Genomic DNA, 19,339 nt, shown 5'->3' on the forward strand with positions numbered 1-19,339 from the left:
TTGATTATGTACTTAATGTCATGCATATGTAATACTTTTAGCTAATTAATAAATCCACATGTTATTTAATAAATAAAATTTCAATATTTTCTTTTGTGGGACGAAAGTGGCCATCGTGTAGAAAAGAACGAAGGAATTATTGTTCAAATAAACTTTCGTAAAACGATAAAAGAGTTTTAACTAAAGTTTAATTGTCGTAGAAAGACTAAGGGGGTGCAATATAAATACTTTGTTTGAACAAACACTTATGTTGGGTCCCATTTTGTTTATTATTATTATGTTAGGCTTTTGTATTAGAAGTTGTTTGTAATTCATTTGTTAAGCTGCTTTTGTTTAGCTTTGGTTGTACTGGGCCTGAGGCCATAGACTATGTTACTGTCCTGGTGGGAAGTAGCCCAATATGAAATTACCTAGATATGGAGTATAAATACTTACTTATACTTCATATTCTAGGTAAGCTTTTGCAAATATATATTCTTTTCTCGTACTTCTCTCTCTCTCTCTAAAAATGTGTGTGTGTATTATTGATCCGAGATCCAGGCAATTTTGGTGATTTCCGCTGATATGGGCAAAATTATATATAAATATTATGAATATATTTTACACGTTTGAGTTGTTTTGGGGATTGTTTTAAATAAAATGTCCCCTCGATTGGCTATTATTTGGATTTTAAACCTTTCAAGTGACAACAAGCTAAATTGTTGCAGTTTTTCTAAACTTGAAAGACCAACGAGTAAATGGCCGAATTAACATCTTATATTAGTATTATATACTATTTACTATTATTATTATTATTATACTAAAATCGTGTGTTTATGAAAAAAATATATATACATAAAACAATTAAAGAAATGTAAACGTAAGAAAGAATGGGAATCAAATATATCATGATTAATTTCAATGTAATAAATTAAATGTTTTTCTTTCTTTGAAGATTGAAGAGAAGGAGCAGTTTGGTTTGTTAATCATTTAGCTTCTATCTTTAATTGTATTTTCTCTATTTCAAAACTATTAGATATGAAGTTTGTTACTAGATTTGCTTTGTTTTCGCCTATTATTATGTATAGCTAAACTTGTTAGAACTACCTAGGTCTGGTGAATTAACGATGTGTTGACGATTGTTTTGGGTGTTTAATGAGCCTTTGATTGTTTTCTATTGTCAAGTTCATATTTTGTGATTGTATTTCGTGGTTGCTATTGTGATTGATTAGGTTTGATCTTATTGAACCCCGTGTGATCTTATCTTGCATGAATTAGTTTCGTGTTTAATCTAGGGTTGCATGTTTACTGATTACTTGGTGTTTTCGGTTGTTTATGGTAAATATCACCATAGGGTTTGTGAGGTTGAAGTTGTTAGATCAGTAGTTCACCCTCTTTTAGTTGGACAAAGACATCAGGGTCGGTTTATCTCTTTGGCCTAGTTGATTTAGTTAGTCGTTGCGAGACCATGTGCGGTTGCCTATCCGTGGATGAGGTTAATTTGTAAGTCGAGTTATAAGTTCCATAATATTGAATTACCCCTTTAATCCTAGGATTGTTATGGCTACGAGCCATAGAGGGATTTGTGACTTAGACATAGACCAAGTGGTAAGTCATTAGGGTACTTAGAGAATCAACCGTGCATTATTCTATTTTCTAGATATTTAGGGTTTTTAGTAAAACTGATCGTGGGGACCTACTTACGCTTATCATTTGCTAGTTAGTTTACCATTAGAACCCGGTTTCTTAGGCTTGTTGACAACCGGGCATCATTGATAGGCGTTGAGGATCCTTATGTAGGTGGTTCCCGTTCATCATATATAAGAGCTCCGTTAGTTCCATTAAGTTTTCTCGTTAACTTTAGTTAACTTACTTAAATTAGTTTAGATATTTAAGTTAAACAAATATATTATTTAGGCAGGACTAGTTAGGGTTTAGTATTTGAGCCACCTCACGTGTGTTTTTGTTCGACATCCGAACTTCCATTAGACTGTGCTGCTACGCGACCGGTACACTTGCCGTTTGTGTGAAGCTTAGTTAGGTTATCCATTTTATTTTAATACTTAGTGTTGAATTGCGAGAATCAGTTATTATTATTTATATATAGCTTTCACCACATCGTTCACTCACCAAGGCACAGATTGATTCGAGGCTAGTTGTAGATCTGTAACGAGACCTACACTTTGAATTAAATATTTGTTTTATCTTGAGAACTCACCAACCATTCTATTGATATTTTTCAAACGATATTTTCAGGTACTTGAGCCGAGGATTCGTGAGAATGTGAAAGTGGGTTGTGCTTTGACATGATAAGCCTGGAGATGTTTTAAATAAGCAAGTTGTGTAACATTTAAGACAATGTATTTAATTATATTATAAATAATTATTCAAGAATTATGTTTAAATTAAATGTGTGTTGTTTAAAACACTATTAGCAAACAATCGCATCACCATTATGCTTAACCTTAACTTCAGCTACCTAAACTACCTCTACGCTACTTTTGTGCATTATATACTGTTAGAAAAATAAAAATAAAGACAGATTACAATGGTCAACATCTCCCCATTTAGACATGATTGACAGCTTTAGTAACTGTTATAGGCCCCATTCAAAGGATTGAGAGATCATTTTTTATAGTATTTCCTTTTATATTTCAAGCCAACATATGTTATTTATATTCTTCTTTCACTTTAACTTTTACATATACAAAAGCAATATAGAATAAAAAAACTCTCTAACCACCAAGAATATTGATTACATTCATGTTCATTCCAACCCTTTGATTCTCAATATGGTATCAGAGCAGTAAGTGGTTCTTGGACCAATTTTTTTCCTGCTCATCGTACACGCATTCTAACCCTAACCGGTGAGCCACCATGGTAGAAAACAACTCAAACTTCAGTAATGAAGACTTTACAACTCAACTTGCCAACTTCCCCGGCACCAACCTCAACACCCAAACTCAAAATCAGAAACATACCCTTTCAGATAGCTTGAAAATCAGTCTCAAACTAAACAATCAAAACTATGCTCTTTGGGCTCGAATGATTCGAGTTGCTACTGAGGGCAAATCTAAAAATCTGCTCAGCCATTTATCCGGGAAATCATCTCCACCAAATCCAGACGATAACGAGTATGAGCAGTGGAAACATGACGATTTAGTCGTGTTCTCGTGGCTTATACAAAATATAGAACATGCACTTGTGAGAAATCTTACAAAATTTCCCACCGCAAAGTCACTATGGGATGCATTACTGGTGACGTACAACAGTGGGAAAGACAATTTCCAAACCTTTAATCTCCGACGGGACCCGTTACCCAATGAAGAGGGTGTCTATGCAGATGTGAGAAAGGAGATGGCACACCAACGAAATCTTGAAATCACCTCAAATTCTTCCTCAAAACCTAGCGTGACAACAAGATTGGTTGTCGATGGATCGATTGAATTGGAAGGGTTAGGGTTAGCAGCGGCGGCTATCGGCGGCTCTATGACTACAAACAACAGCAACAATCACCAGAAAAATGAAGATCTGAATTCATTCAGACAGACATTAAACAACGAAGATCGGAGATCGAAGTTCAGTGGTATGGCATTAGCCGAAGAAGAAGCTGGAATCTCTGGTACAGATTCTTCCAACATCGATGACACCAGAGGTAACATGTTTGAGGGTTTATTCTCAAACCCTTGTATTTGTAACCCTAATTTTTTAGACCCCCATGTTTTAGATTTGTTAAACTATCCCCATGAAAAAATCTTTAAATTACAAAAAAAACATTAAAGAATCAAGTATTTGCAATAAAAACCAAAAAGAACGTTTTTCAAACACAGACCAAGATATTAAAAAAATTGTTAGAGAAGTTAATATGGCCAACACTTGTGAAAATTTAGATTAATGTTGGATTTTTTACTGTGGTGCTATCGATACTATGACATTTGAATTGTCACACATTATTTTGAATTCTAAACCTAAAATCAATCATATAAAAACTGCTAATGGGTGGATAGTTCCCGTAAAGGGAGGGGGGACTATTCAGATAACATTAAAACTTTCAAACTGCCTCTACGTCCCGTCCTTGTCACATAAACTATTATCTATCAGTCATGTGACAATGGAATTAAATTGCACCGTTTTAATGCACCCAACCTTCTGTATCTTACAAGATATTAGGACGGGAGCGATAATCGGACGTGGCAAGAAACACCAAGGTTTGTACTATGTTGAAGAAGTGATCACCATGGTACCGTGATGTTAGCCCATCGAACTATATATAAAGAGTCCTGGTTATGGCACAGGAGATTGGGACATCCATCTATCAATTATTTGCATATTTTATTTTCTAAATTATTTCCTATTAATGCAACGCTAGATTGTGAAACTTGTATCTTGGCCAAAAGCCATAGACACACCTTTAAACCAAATAACACAAAAGTTAGTTTACCTTTTTCACTTATTCATTCCGACGTTTGGGGACCGGCAAAAATTATCGGGGGGCAAAATTTCCGTTATTTTGTTCTATTTGTTGATGATTGCACTCGTATGACATGGATTTATTTTTTAAAACATAAATATGAAGTTTTTGATAAGTTTACTATATTTTATACCATGATACAAACACAATTTAAAACCAATATCCAAGTTCTTCGATCCGATAATGGGGTGAATTCGTAAATGATTCTATGAAACAATTTTGTCAAACAAAGGGGATAATTCATCAAACATCATGCTCCCACACTCCCGAGTAAAATGGTACCGTTGAACGAAAAAACCGTATTTTACTTGAAATAACCCGGGCACTTCTGATCGAATCACAAGTCCCAAAATCTTTCTGGCCCGAAGCCCTTGCTACTGCTACATACCTTATCAACAAACTACCAACAAAGGCTCTCAATCTAAAAACCCCTCTTCAAGCCCTTTCAGAGTTCACCAAACTGCCACCTCCCCTTACACTTCAACCACGAATATTTGGGTGTTCTGTTTTTGTCCACATACCAAAAAACAATCGAAGCAAACTTGACCCGTGTGCAGAAAAATGTGTTTTTGTAGGCTATGGGGTCAACCAAAAAGGTTATCGATGTTATAGTCCGACAAAACGTCAAATATACACCACTATGAACTATGATTTCCTTGAAACAGAATTCTTTTATGCCTCCCAACACAGTGGTGAGAGGGAGAAAGAACATGACACACTTAGTTGGTTAAAGTGGGTTCCAAAATGGGCGTCATCGTCCGAAGATATTAACCATAGTACCCAAGATGAGTCACCAGCCTCACAACACCCTCATGGACCACCAATTAGTGTTCCAAATGCAAATGCTCCCAACATAGAATCCGAAGTAAGTAATTCTCAAAATCTCATTCCCGAAAATATAACGGGTGAAAATGTTGATACAACTAGCAATCATGAAGTAGAAGAAGAACAAACGGTACAGGAAGAACAAGAAGAGCTTATACAAGAAGAAACAAGACAAGAAGAAACAGCAGAGAGATATGTCCTCCCGCCAAGAATCAACAGACGAATTCCGGCAAAGAGATATTCACCAGAAAAACAATCTAAATCCTCCAAATACCCCATTGCCAACATAGCAGAAGCAAACCTATCTAAAGAAGCTAAGGCCTTTAACGCTTCTTTATACACTGAACAAATTCCAAACTCTGTGGAACAAGCTTTAGGATCAAAGAACTGGGACGCTATGGAAACAGAGATGAAAGCACTGATTAAAAATGATACGTGGGAGATATGTGATCGTCCAATAGGTAAGAAACCCGTAGGATGTCGATGTGTCTTCACAATTAAACATAATCCCGATGGAACCATTGAAAGATACAAAGCACGATTAGTGGCTAAAGGTTACACTCAAACGTATGGAATTGACTACCAAGAAACATTCTCTCCAGTAGCCAAGACGGACACCATTAGGGTCCTTTTCTTGATTGCTGCAATGAAGGATGGCCACTTCATCAATTTGATGTTAAGAACGCTTTTCTCCATGGAGAATTAAAAGAAGAAGTATATATGGAAACTCCACCTGGGTTCACCAAAAATTTCAAAGCAAAAGAAGTTTGTCGCTTAAAAAGAACTATATATGGGCTGAAACAATCTCCTAGAGCTTGGTTCGGCAGATTCACCCTAGCGATGAAGGGATATGGATTTCGAAAAAGCAATTCCAATCATACGCTCTTCCTTATAAACAGAGGTAAACTTGTAACTTGTTTAATCATATATGTTGATGACATGATCATTACAGGAAACGACAATGAAGAAATGACGAAGTTGAAAGCAAACTTGTTTAAAGAATTTGAAATGAAGGACCTAGGAAGGCTTAAATACTTTCTCGGAATTGAAGTACTGAGATCTAAAAGAGGTATCTTTATATGTCAAAAAAAATATATTCTTGATTTTTTAGCCGATACAGGTATGATCGATTGCAAACCGGCTAATACACCAATAATGGTTAATCATAAACTCCATATGGAAGAAGGAGGCGAATTGGCAGACAAAGGAAGATACCAACGCTTGGTAGGAAAATTAATATATCTCGCGCATACTCGTCCAGACATCGCATATGCAGTAGGGGTAGTTAGCAAATTTATGCGTCAACCTCAAAACACTCACATGGAAGGAGTATGGAGAATTATCAGATATCTTAAAGGGACAACAGGCCACGGGGTTCTCTTCAAACCAAATAAACACCTAAAAGTTCAAGTATATACTGATGCAGACTGGGCAGGGGACAAAGATGATGCAAGATCAACATCGGGTTACTTCGCTCTAGTTGGTGGAAATTTAGTTACATGGAGAAGCAAAAAGCAGAAGGTTGTTGCATTATCTAGTGCCGAAGCAGAATTCCAAGAAATTGCACGAGGCGTAACAGAGGTTATGTGGATACGTAAACTTATGACAGAGATTGGTTTTCTCCAAACCGAAGCTAGTAGAATCATGTGTGACAACAAAAGCCGCAATACAAATTTCAAAAAATCTTGTCCAACACGATCGTACGAAGCATGTGGAGGTAGATAGAAACATCATTAAAGAAAAACTAGAAGCAGAGATTATAGAACTTCCATTCGTCCGATCAGAAGACCAACTTGCAAACATTTTAACCAAGGCCGTTAATGGAACCATATTCAAGAATTGTCTTCACAAGCTGAGCATCGGAGACCCCATCACTCAGCTTGATGGGGAGTGTTAGAAAACTAAAAATAAAGACAAAGATTACTATGGTCAACATCTCCCCATTTAGGCATGATTGACACCTTTAGTAACCGTTATAAGCCCCATTCAAGGGATTGAGAGATCACTTTTTATAGTATTTCCTTTTATATTTCAAGCCAACATATGTTATTTATATATTTCTTTCACTGTAACTTTTACATATACAAAAGCAATATAGAATAAAAAAACTCTCTGACCACCAAGAAAATTGATTACATTCATGTTCATTCCAACCCTTTGATTCTCAGTATATACGACATGGGGAATTAGGTTTCCATGAAGAGATCAGAAAAACAACTCATGATTCTCGGCTAGAACAAGTAGACCACGATAGAAGGGGGGGGGGGGGTTGTGGCTTGATGGTATGGATGGTAGTTAAGAAAGTTTCTACCACGGGTCCAAGACCACATAAAAAGCACTGCAACTTTTCATGCTGATTCACTGGATGACCAGTGACATATAATAGGTCATAAATGCCTTTGAACTTTTAACTAAATTCAAAGACTAAGGATGTTCCTTTGAGTGTTAGACGAAGTTGATCACACATGTATTGGATGCTTTCAATCAACATATTGCTATTGGCGACTCAAGTGCAAGCTAGATTTGCAAAGCAATTGAGAGGCGGACAATCTTGACACCATCCTCTTTAGAGAGGGAGGCCTAAAGGATGATGACTGTCTTCTGATCGGTGAAAATTCAAGGTTTACATAAGGGGATAGGAGTAGTTTTGGTTCCCCTAGAAATTTTGGTTGCGGCATAGGGGGGGAGTCATTAACATGGGGTAGGAGATTTGAAAACTTAGGATGGGTAGAAGTTGATTCTTCTAATATAACAATTTGAGGAAGATAACTTTAGTGCATGGTTAGACAACCATCAAGAGAAGAAGAAGAAGAAGAAGAAGAAGAAGAGGCCTCCATGGAGAACATGAGAGAACAAAGATGATTGTATAATAAATAGGGAATAGGCGAGGGTGAGAAATTAATAAGTGATTTGGATTGGTTAACTGATACCGTATTAAGTTTGGCAACATACCCATCAATGGAAAATTTAATATTATATGAATAAAATAATTACAAACACGATACAGATTAATAAATTTAATATCTAATAAATCATTTATAAAATGATGGACTAACTATTTTTCTTTTTATCCTATCACTTATGCCTAATGGTAGAAAGGCCTAAGTTCTCTAGTAGAAACTCAAGTTCAATCCTCACTTGTGTCACTTTAATGGATATGACAATGAAGGATTTGAGCTAGGTTATGAGAGGTTGCCAAATCGAATCCCAAGCCTACCTGATTTTTTGTCCTACCATGTGTTATGCTAGAGATTTCTGCTCTTGCGGCGGCACAACGACTGTCAAGTGGCACCCGACAGTATGGTTGCCCGGGAGAACGTCTAAGCCAGACTTTGAAGTGAGGGTGGTCCCGATTAAGACAACGTAGTCTGACCAAAGTTGGATTAAACATTCTAAAGCCCAAGAAAGTCTAGTTTGTACGGCACAACAACTTTCTTGTGTTTTTCATTGCCATCACACTCCCAAAAACACAAGAAAGTCAGCCTTTTTTTTTTGTTTTTGTTTTTGTATTCCCAAATTATAAATTTGGTGCATAGATAAATTCATTACGTAGTAAAATGGAATCTGGGTCCAAATAGTTTTTCTTTTGTTTTTTTTTTTCCTCCTAAAAATGGCGGCTTTATTAAAAAATCAAGCCCAACCCATAAAAAGGGCCAGACGCCCAGACCAACTAAAAACAAATACATACAATAATTTACAACAAAAATTACCACTTAGCCCAACCACGGAACGGAACTGGATATTAGACTTTCGGGTTTGAAACACGAAATCTTTGAGTAGCTACGTAACATACGTTTGATACATGGCAAACTGGCAAAAGTTGACCTAAAATAGTGGTTGTCTTGATTTTCTTATTATTACTTTTTCTAATTTACTTGTATAACACATTATTACAATAGTTACAGTGTCACGTTATTTTATTTTTACTATTATCAATTTTTTTAAACAAACTATACTAGAAGTTGTAGTTACTAATATTACACTTCTATCAAAATTTGACTCGCTAGATAAATTATAACTATTTTAGTTATAGATAAAGAAAAATCAGCATAGACCCATTATAGTAGCGAATAGCGACAACATGTCCTCGCTACAAACCTGATTTTTTTCGTCACTATAATTCCTTTGTTCTTGCAGTGATTACAACATTAATGGTACAAAATGCAGAGATTAGGACAGCGATAAGACCATCATGTGGTAGGCGATAACTGTCATGACACATGATTATAGAGAGGAGGAAGGAACGCTATTTTTTTTTTTGGTCAGTGGGTTAAGAAGGGGGGGGGGGGTATGGCGTTGGGTAGATGGTAGTTAGGTGGGACCATAATGTATTTCAGCAGATCAAACTCACTTATTCATATTTTAATAAAATAAGATTAAATAACTTGGTTTAAACTTTAAACTATTGCACACGTTTGATGGTTTGTTCAATGTATGCCCCCATCTACGTGGCAATGACGTGATAATATTTTTTTTAGTTAAAGTCTTCCACTATACATGGTCTAATGATGGTAGCTACGGTGACCGCAATCATAGATATTTGTGGGAAACATGCTTCTTCCTAAAGGTTTGCGTTATTAAAAGTTTGTAAAAAAAAAAGAAAAGAAAAAATCATATAAAGCCCTATTATTTCACACACCTACTTTTCCAACAAAACAAAAAATGACCACAAGCATAGACAACGTTATCAAGATAGCCTTCCAAGTGTTCATCTTCTTCCAGCTTCTCCATTTACCAAACCACCTAGCCATTACCACCAACTACGAGCCATGGCTAACCCCAACCGAACCCGAACCCACACCAACTCCGTGGCCCGAACAATTCCACGCTCTTCTTTACATGAACTTAACCTCCACCCACCTCCAACTAAGCGACCTTTGGTATGACTGGCCCAAAGGTCGCAATGTTAACATATTTCAAAAACAACTTGGCATATTGCTTTATGATATTGAATGGAACAACGGGACGTCGTTTTACTACACACTTGGTGATGATGCACAATGCCAGGTGGCGGACTTTGGTGTCAGGATACCGCGCCCTGACTTTCTTGATGGGGCGCGGTATCTCGGGCGGGTGGTGACTGATGGGTTCTTGTGTGATTTGTGGGAGAAGGTGGACTTTATATGTTATTATGAAGATGTGGTCACTAAGAGACCCGTTCGTTGGGACTTTTACGATGGTAATTATATTTCAACCTTTGAAGTCATTTTGATTCAAGTCCATTTCCTCATATATATTTATAACTAAGCTAGTTCGATTTAGGTTGTGTTAGATTATCTCCAACACAACACAACACACCGGCATTTACAGCATTCCCAGCCCATTCCCTAACGTTGTCAAACTCATCTAATCTAGTGTAAATTTTGAGAAAACCATCAAAATCACCTCTCAAATCCATATTATATGGATGAGTTATATGACAACTAAAATAAAAACCTAAATATAAGGTCTCACTTTTGATCCATACCATTTAATATATCAACTATCTCTCGATCACCATATACTATATGACAAGACAAAAGAGAAAAAAATAATAAAAAAAAAATTCATGGATATTAATATTGAATAGAATGTGAAAGATTTTTGAAAAATAATATATAAATTTATGAAATGATGTTTTTAACTAAATTATAGGGAAAAATATATAGAATGAACTGGGAATGCTCTTATCTATTGCCTATGTGGAGCATGTGGTTATATAATCTTTTTTCTCACAAAATTAATAATAATAATAGCAATAAAAATAATAATAATAAGTAGGCTGCTTTATAGGGATGATGTTTATATTATCGTTTGGGTTAAATTGTGTTTGGGTAAAAAGTTGACGTAGCATGCTGACTAGCTAGGCTAGGCTTGCATGTGAGATGAATGGGTTGTAGATTTGCGCACATTCTTATAACTCTTATCACATGTGTGAGGTTGTAATGGGTTGCTAATTTAGACTAATCAACCTGAATATTATACCCGTATGTTTATTCGTTAAAAAAACATTAATCTTAACGTGCAAAGACCTAAAATTGTGTACCCAAACACGACTCGTTCAAACTATTTATCTAAAACACCATGGGGCGGGTTGTGATAAGAGTCGACTTGTAAATAAGCTAATGGGTCATAAAAATGGGTTGAACAACCAGAGATAAACAAGTTAGAAGGTCGACCTGTTTACATAAACAGTTAATTGAGAACTTGCTTGACTAAACAGTTGTCAAACTGAACACAATCCACTTATTAACAGGCTAGATATATAAATTTAGAGTATATTAATTTTGATGTATTGTCGAAATTCTGACCTTTTGTTAGTGATAGAGCATACATCCTTTTTTAAGTTCTTTTATTTAATAGATTTAAATTGTTATTAAAGCTATCTATCCTTTTTAGTAAAAAAGTTGCAAATCATCTAATTATTTAAGAAAGAAACGAATGAAACCTATCAAATATAACCTAAATATTTTGCGACACAGGGATATCTTCACATGTGATGACATTTGAGGTTGGAGCGGTGTTGCCGGATTCGGTAGTGCAAGCACCCGCATACTGTTTTACAGATCCCGCGGCTGAGAATGCTTCTACTACTTTAGCAAAAGTTTGAGTCTTTCATTTCGTTTGTGAAGAATACTTATTGTAAATCAATGCTTGTTATGTATTTACTCGATGTTAGAATTGAGGCTAATCGATTCAAATTTATGAACTTCTTGTATATTCTAGACAATTTATATTTTGTAGCAGTGGCGGATCCAGAAAATTTAGTCAGCGGGTGCAAAAAAAGTTCAATCTAAAACTCGTCAATTCAAACTAAAACAAGTCAAACCAAAATTGGTCGGGTCAAACCGAAACGGGTTGAGCAAAAAATTTATATTAAACAAACTACGTATAAAAATGTAAACAATAAATTTCATTAAAGATAAACAAAATACATATTACAATTGACCTCTACGTGATTTTATCTTTTGAAATGATCAATTACAGCTTCATTTCGTATCACTTAAAAGTGCTTCTTTTTCAACACTACAAATTACACAAGCATTAAAAAAATCTTCAACAATTCGATTATGTAAATTTGTCTTTATGATCTACATTGCTGAAAAACATCTCTCAACCGTTACGGTTGCAATAGGCAAAACTAATATTAGCTTTAATAATCGATAAACCAAATGAAAAGAGATATGTTTCCTTGTTTCCACCATAAATCTAGCAAGATCCTCAATACCTTTCAGATTAGTAAATCTTTCATATTTTCGCACAATATCAGAAATTTTGTCCCCATTATCAAAATCATATGGATAAAACTCACACAATCTCATTAACTTTGATGCATTAAACTTGAAAAATAAATCATACGGATTGAAAGCTAATATGTTTGAATTAAATATGTGTTAATCTCATTAAAGCGCTCACCAAATTCTTGAATTTCCATATCGATAACACTGTTGAAACAATCAAAATTATAATAATGTTGATTGGTGATTGTGTACCTTTGTCTTTTGGGTCTACAACCAGTGTCACGACAACATGTGAAGCCGAAATCACCCTAGTCTGTTTGCCTCCCACTAATTTCAAATTTTCAATTAAAGTAGTTGAGCAATTAACTAATATGGGCTTAATTGTTATTGTTTATAACGAAATTAAATCTGAGCTTAAAATTTTTGGCTTAAAATTTAAAAAGTTAAGTTTGGGACACTAAAAAAGTTATGAATGGGTCACTAAAATTTTTTTGGAAGGGTCAATTGGGTTTTTGGACTTAATATATTACAAATTTATAAAGAAAACTATGGACTTGAGTGGTGCAAACGCTATCCCCGATCGAACATTGGATCCGCCCCAGTTTTGTAGACTTGAAATGAGACAAGAGATGCAGTTCAATCTACCAGTTCCTAATTTTTATTAGTAGTAAATTATAAATTTTGTAAGGATGGTTGAATTCATTTACATGATGTCTTGAAAACATCTATGATTTCATTGGCTAGAGCAATCACCTCCATTTTTTCTTGTGCATTGCTTAGTTTCTCACCTTGTCCTTTTAATTATCTGGTAGCTTCTTCATCGAACTGGTAATTTAACATGGATTTAAATAAATAACGACGGTTATTTCTTAATTTTTAATTATTATCATCAAACTCAAGTTCAATTGACACAAATCCATCTTCAATTGCTACAAAAACTATGTAAGGAAATGAAAGACGGTGGATTCCGGCAACATACATGGGGAAATAAATTGATATGAGAATTCTGGTAACTATTCAAGTGATAGTGTAAAAGAAGTGGTGGCAAACTGATGGTGGCGGTGAGGCTTTGGGGAAGATGGTGAGTAGGTGACGGTGGATGGGTTTGAAGGAAATGTTTGGTACATTTAATATGTATTCAATATTATGTTTTTTATGTAATATTATATTTTTAAATTTATATGATGTTTTTTTGTTTGATACTTTAAATTTAATTTAATGTCTTTTTAAAAAAATAAGAAATAAATAAGCATTATTTTTATATATATAATTTTTTTACTTTTCAAAGAACATGTATTGTGTTTATTATTTATTATTATAAATGTAATTTAATGTGGTGTAAAGTGTGACAAACCTCTTAACTAATTTGCTATTAAAAACACACAAACTAAATTTTAGAAACAGAAACATTAAATTGTGTAGTTATAAATTAAATGTTGCTAGTGGTCCATCCAAATGACAAACAGAAACATTAAATTGTGTAGTTATAAATTAAATGTTGCTAGTGGTCCATCCAAATGACAAACATAAACATTAAATTGTGTAGTTATAAATTAAATGTTGCTAGTGGTCCATCCAAATGACAAACATAAACATTAAATTGTGTAGTTATAAATTAAATGTTGCTAGTGGTCCATCCAAATGACAACTTAAAAAGTGGAATGATGTGAATCACATTTGAAATAGAATTAAATATTGAAATAGACCTTTTGAATCCATAGACAAGAATGAGTTGTTATTATCTAATATCATCACGTATCAATATTCACTCTTATGAGACCGAATATTGAATATGATGTGTACGTATTAACTCAACATATGCACCGTCTTCTTCTCATATGAATTGGACTTTTTGAGTTCTTTAATTTTGGTGTATTGTCGAAATTCTGACCTTTTGTTAGTGATAGAGCATACACCCTTTTAAGTTCTTTTATTTAGTAGATTTAAATTGTTATTGAAGCTATCTTTCTTTTGTAGTAAAAAAAGTCACAAATCATCTTATTTAAGAAAGAAACGAATGAAACCTATCAAATATAACCTCAATATTTTTTGCGACACAGGGATATCTTCACATGTGATGACATTTGAGATTGGGGTGGTGTTGCCGGATTCGGTAGTACAAGCACCCGCATACTGTTTTACAGATCCCGCGGTTGAGAATGCTTCTTCTACTTTGGCAAAAGTTTGAGTCTTCATTTCGTTTGTGAAGAATACATATTGTAAATCAATGCATGTTATGTATTTACTCGATGTTAGAATTGAGGCTAATCGATCCGAATTTATAATCTTCTTGTATATTCTAGACAAATTATATTTTGTAGGCTTGAAATGAGACATCAAACAAGAGATGTAGTTCAATCTATCAGTTCCTAATTTCATTAGTAGTAAATTATAAATTTTGTAAGGATGGTTGAATTCATTTACAAGATGTCTTGAAAACATCTATGACTCCTTTGGCTAAAGCAATCACCCCACTTTTTCTTGTGCATTAATTACTTAGTTTCTCGCCTAGTCCTTTCAATTCATCTGGTAGCTTCTACATCGAAATAGTAATTTAACGTGGATTTAAACAAAAAGTCTAACGACGGTTAGTGTAATGATGTAAAGCGTCAGATTATTTACATCCAATCCCTTATCTTCAAATTCAAAATTACATTAAAAATCACTATATTTTTTCTCTCAATTTTATTTAAATAATATTTTTTTATACCTTATCAATTTCATTTTCTTTCTACTTCACTCACATCCGCTTTGAATAAATATTAAAAGTTTTATAGGGTATTATAGGAATTTTTCAAATATACGGAAAAATAACTATATTTTCTCTTTTATCAACTCACAACACCTTAAGCCACTACACTCTTTAAATTATAAAAGTAAATCTTACAAAATTTAATGAATTAAATGAGAATGCACTTACAAACCTCTAAGAGCATTCTCAACCCATTCTCTAAAATTGTTAAACCCATATAATTTATGGTAAATATTAAGAAAACTATCAAAATCACATCTCCAATCCATTCCCTATTATATGGATGAGTTATATGGCAACTAAAGTAAAACCCTAAATATAGGGACTCAATTTTGATCCGTACCATATAGTATATCACATATCCTCCAATCACCATTCACTATATAACAAGACAAAAGAGAAAAAAGTAATAAAGAATTAATTTATGGATATGAATAGAGAATAGAATGTTAAAGAATTTTAAAAAATGATAAATAAATTTATGGAATGACGTTTTTAGCTAATTTATAGGAAAAAATATATAGAATAGGCTGTGAATGCTCTAACTAATTTACTACTGAAATAAACACAAATTAAATTTCTAAACTAGAAACAATAAGTTGTATAATTATAAATTAAATGTTGCTACTAGTTCATTCAAATGACAACTTAAAAAGTGGAATGCATGTGAATCACATTTGAAATAAAATTAAATATTGAAATAGACCTTTTGAATCCATAGACAAGAATGACATGTTATTATATGGTATGGGTCTAAGTTATTATATAAATAGGAATAAAAATGAGAAGTATTAAAATAATTTATAGTCATATAAAAAACTCTGAAAAAAATTAAGAAAATATAAACAAAAAAATCCAAACTCAATATTTAATAATAAAACGAAAAAAGTAAAAACGCAAAAATGTTTCCACCGTCTTTCTCGTTTTCATAAAAAAACACAATGGTAAGTGAAAAGAAGTCGTGTATTTTTGTTATTATTGTGTTTTGTGTTTATTTTCGTCATTGATTGCGTCTTTTACTTAACATTGTGTCTTTTTTTCTTTATATTTTGTTATATTACTCAACATTGTGTTATATTTTGTTCGACATTGTGTTATATTTTGCGATCCATTGTGTCTTTTTTTAGTTATAATTGTGTATTTGATCTCGTCATTGTGTCTTTATGTTAATTTTTTTGTATTTTTTTTAACGGTAATGATGGTGAAAACATTTTAGTTTTTCAATTTTTTTTGTTTTTTATTTATATTTTGAGTTATGATTTTTTTTTGAATTTATTTTTAAAATATTTTTTTATGTGATCACAAATATTTCTCACATTTCTTATTTTTCCTTTTTATTTTAACTTTATCCCATCTAATATAGCCACGTATCAAAATATTTGGTTGGTTAGTAAATGTATCTCACTCTTATGATTATGAGGCCGAATTTCGAATATGTTGTGCACGTATTAACTGAACATATGCACCGTCCTCTTCTCATATGAATTGGACTTTGTGTGTTCTTTAATATTTGAAAGGGTCACCAGCTAATTAAGGAAATGAGTTTTGTTTAACAAAAACAAAGTGTTTGATCTAAAAGTGTAAGAAAATTCCGACCAGATAAATGTATAACTAGTAGAATATATGTCACTCCGTTTTTTAAGTCTAAGGTTGGTTATTTGGTCACGTGGAAAATCAAGAAGAGTCATCAATTTTAAGGTCATTCATTCGTCGAAGAAATATCAAGCGATGTGTTATGCTACATACGTAATAATGTGGATACTGAACATTCCACATGAAGTACATTTTATGTGTTCCTATTTATTTAATACGTGATAACAATACTATTATCTAAATACCAACAAATCTTGTTTTCAATGCTAAAAAAATAACATTTTAAGGTAGACTTACACGTCATTAGGGCAAAAATTTTCTATTAGTGTTATCGAACTTTTAATATTAACTTAAGATGATCACCTAAATGATATGTACGTTTACCAATGCGCTAAGTATCACTTATCACATCTCAATTAAAGGCGACGGAACATGACGGGACGTAGCGTATTGATTGAACAATAGCTCAAAAACACTAATTAAAGCGACAATAATTATTTAATTCCATTGATATTAACAAGTACACAAGTTCAATAAACAAAACAAATACATCATAGTTTTGTATATTGAATAAATATCTTAAGGTAAAACTAATATCTTCGATCTTGAACAATATCAATTACTTGTACATGTAGCATGTATCCAAGCAGAGTTTGTCAACACGAATTGTCGGGTCCCCGAAATTGTTCACTTAAACACACACTAATTAGTCTTATAACCAACACAAATGTGTCGACAAGGCGGTTACTAATCCTGCTATTTGTGAAGAACCAATGAATATTAAAGGTGGAACCAATAATATTCAAATTATTGCTTAACGGACAGAAATGTAACAAACGCACAAAGTAACTCAAAAGTTTTCATTAATATTGTGAATGATACAATGAAAATCGATTAGGGTTTCTAGGTGGAATGTATGTATTTGTGGCAGCTTTTCCGTACAAAGATATTTTTTTCAGAAAAAGACAGACGTCAAATCACAATATTCGCTCTTTGTCCGTTGTCATAGGCGTGCCCTAAAGTTTCCTTAAATAGGCCTGCCCTGACACATTCTAGAAACCCTAATGGTTGATTCATAACATATTCAAACATATTATAAAATATTACAAGTGTAAATAGATTTTCGAGTAAGCTTTTGTCCTTGTCGAGCAAACTTGGTAACTACAAGTGTGCTTGAAACAGTTCTCCGAGTATGCTTTACTTAAGATATTTTCCTTAGAAAATATCCTTCAAGCAGACTTCAATCTTCATGATAATATCAAACTTTGCTCGATATGTATCCTACGAGCAAACTTGTTCTTATTGGATCCCTTCAACCTTTTGTCTTTAACTTATTTGTAAGTCCCGAATCTGGATCACTACAACTATGATATCAACAAACCAAGTATTAGTGCGGAAATCTAATACTCGGTGACTCAAGAACACGTACAAACACAAACACGAGACGCAAGCAATGCTTCAAAACACATGTATTGTATTATACGTCGGGTGCTTAAGCACAAATACGCTCGTCTATGAAGTACTAGACGGCCAAACAAAACAACTAAACAAACAACCTTAAACCCTATACAATATACTCTATTTATAGGGAACCAACTACACAAGTCCAATACTAACCAAAAGCCCACCGGATCTCGGTTCACATATGTAGCCCAATCCCATATTACATGCTTAACCCAAACACAAATAGACTAAGTACAAACCACTCTAATTTAGGCCCAACAATCTCCCCCTTGGTTTGTAGCTTGGTCTTCAATCATGCTCCATGTAATCAATATCAGCATCTTTCAATGCACTAGCCCAAAACTTGCACATGACAATAGAGGTCGCCATGCTTGTGTATTCTTTTACAGCCGCTTCAAAGATCGAGTCAGCTATTATCTGGAACGAGCTGAGAGTCTTGATATCCCTTTATCCAAACTTTAACAAATTCCTTGGATCAACAAATCTGTATTGCCCTTTGCCCTTCTCTAATTTGACAACAACAGTGGCAGTTTCACTATCATACATCCAGAACCTCATGTTGTTCAATATGCCATCTGGAATCTCTTCAGGTACAGGAATGTGAGTGGCCTTGTTTGTAGCAGGCCACATAAAGTTAACCATTGTTTTTCTTGTCTTTGGATCCTTGACCCCCTTTGCTTTTTTCAGGAAGGATTCTGTAGTTGTCATGTTTGGAAAGCTTCTATCAACTTGACTTCTCAGAAAATTCCAAAAATCTATACCACGTTTATCATTAGTTGGGTTGGTGAAGGGAGAATATATCAGGTCACTGAGATCCACTTTAGTCAACGATCCAAAGTCTTTCATCTTCTTATAGTATTCAAAGGTCCCGGGCTTCCTCTTAACCCACCACATGTTCTTTTCAGCATCAAAGCCCCATGACAAAACTCCCGAACGATCACAATATTTATCTGAGAAGCTTTTAGGAAAAGTGACAATGAATCTGTCTGGATGATCTGATGATTGGACATTTTGATTTGAGTTTTTCATCACCAA

General features: G+C 33.9%; 1 protein-coding gene across 1 annotated transcript; it reads left to right on the top strand.

Moving 5' to 3' along the window:
* The first annotated feature begins 9,821 nt into the window (after positions 1-9,821).
* Positions 9,822-11,992, top strand: LOC143589530 (uncharacterized protein At4g14100-like). The gene is made up of 2 exons (XM_077070265.1): positions 9,822-10,454; positions 11,737-11,992. Exons 1-2 carry the CDS (start codon positions 9,938-9,940, stop codon positions 11,862-11,864), a joined length of 645 nt encoding a protein of 214 aa, XP_076926380.1. The 5' UTR covers positions 9,822-9,937; the 3' UTR covers positions 11,865-11,992.
* The last annotated feature ends 7,347 nt before the right edge of the window (positions 11,993-19,339 follow it).

The sequence above is a fragment of the Bidens hawaiensis genome, unplaced genomic scaffold (assembly GCF_021521415.1).
Source record: "Bidens hawaiensis isolate Kalapana, Puna unplaced genomic scaffold, B.hawaiensis_p1.1 tig00037606_1, whole genome shotgun sequence".
NCBI classification, from domain to species: Eukaryota; Viridiplantae; Streptophyta; class Magnoliopsida; order Asterales; family Asteraceae; genus Bidens; species Bidens hawaiensis.

What these genes read in the sequence shown, in the direction of transcription:
- LOC143589530 (XM_077070265.1), top strand. Translation starts at nt 9,938, where the DNA reads ATGACCACAAGCATAGACAACGTTATCAAGATAGCCTTCCAAGTGTTC. An exon ending in TCGTTGGGACTTTTACGATG is followed by an intron (nt 10,455 to 11,736) that starts GTAATTATATTT and finishes TTTGCGACACAG; the next exon opens with GGATATCTTCACATGTGATG.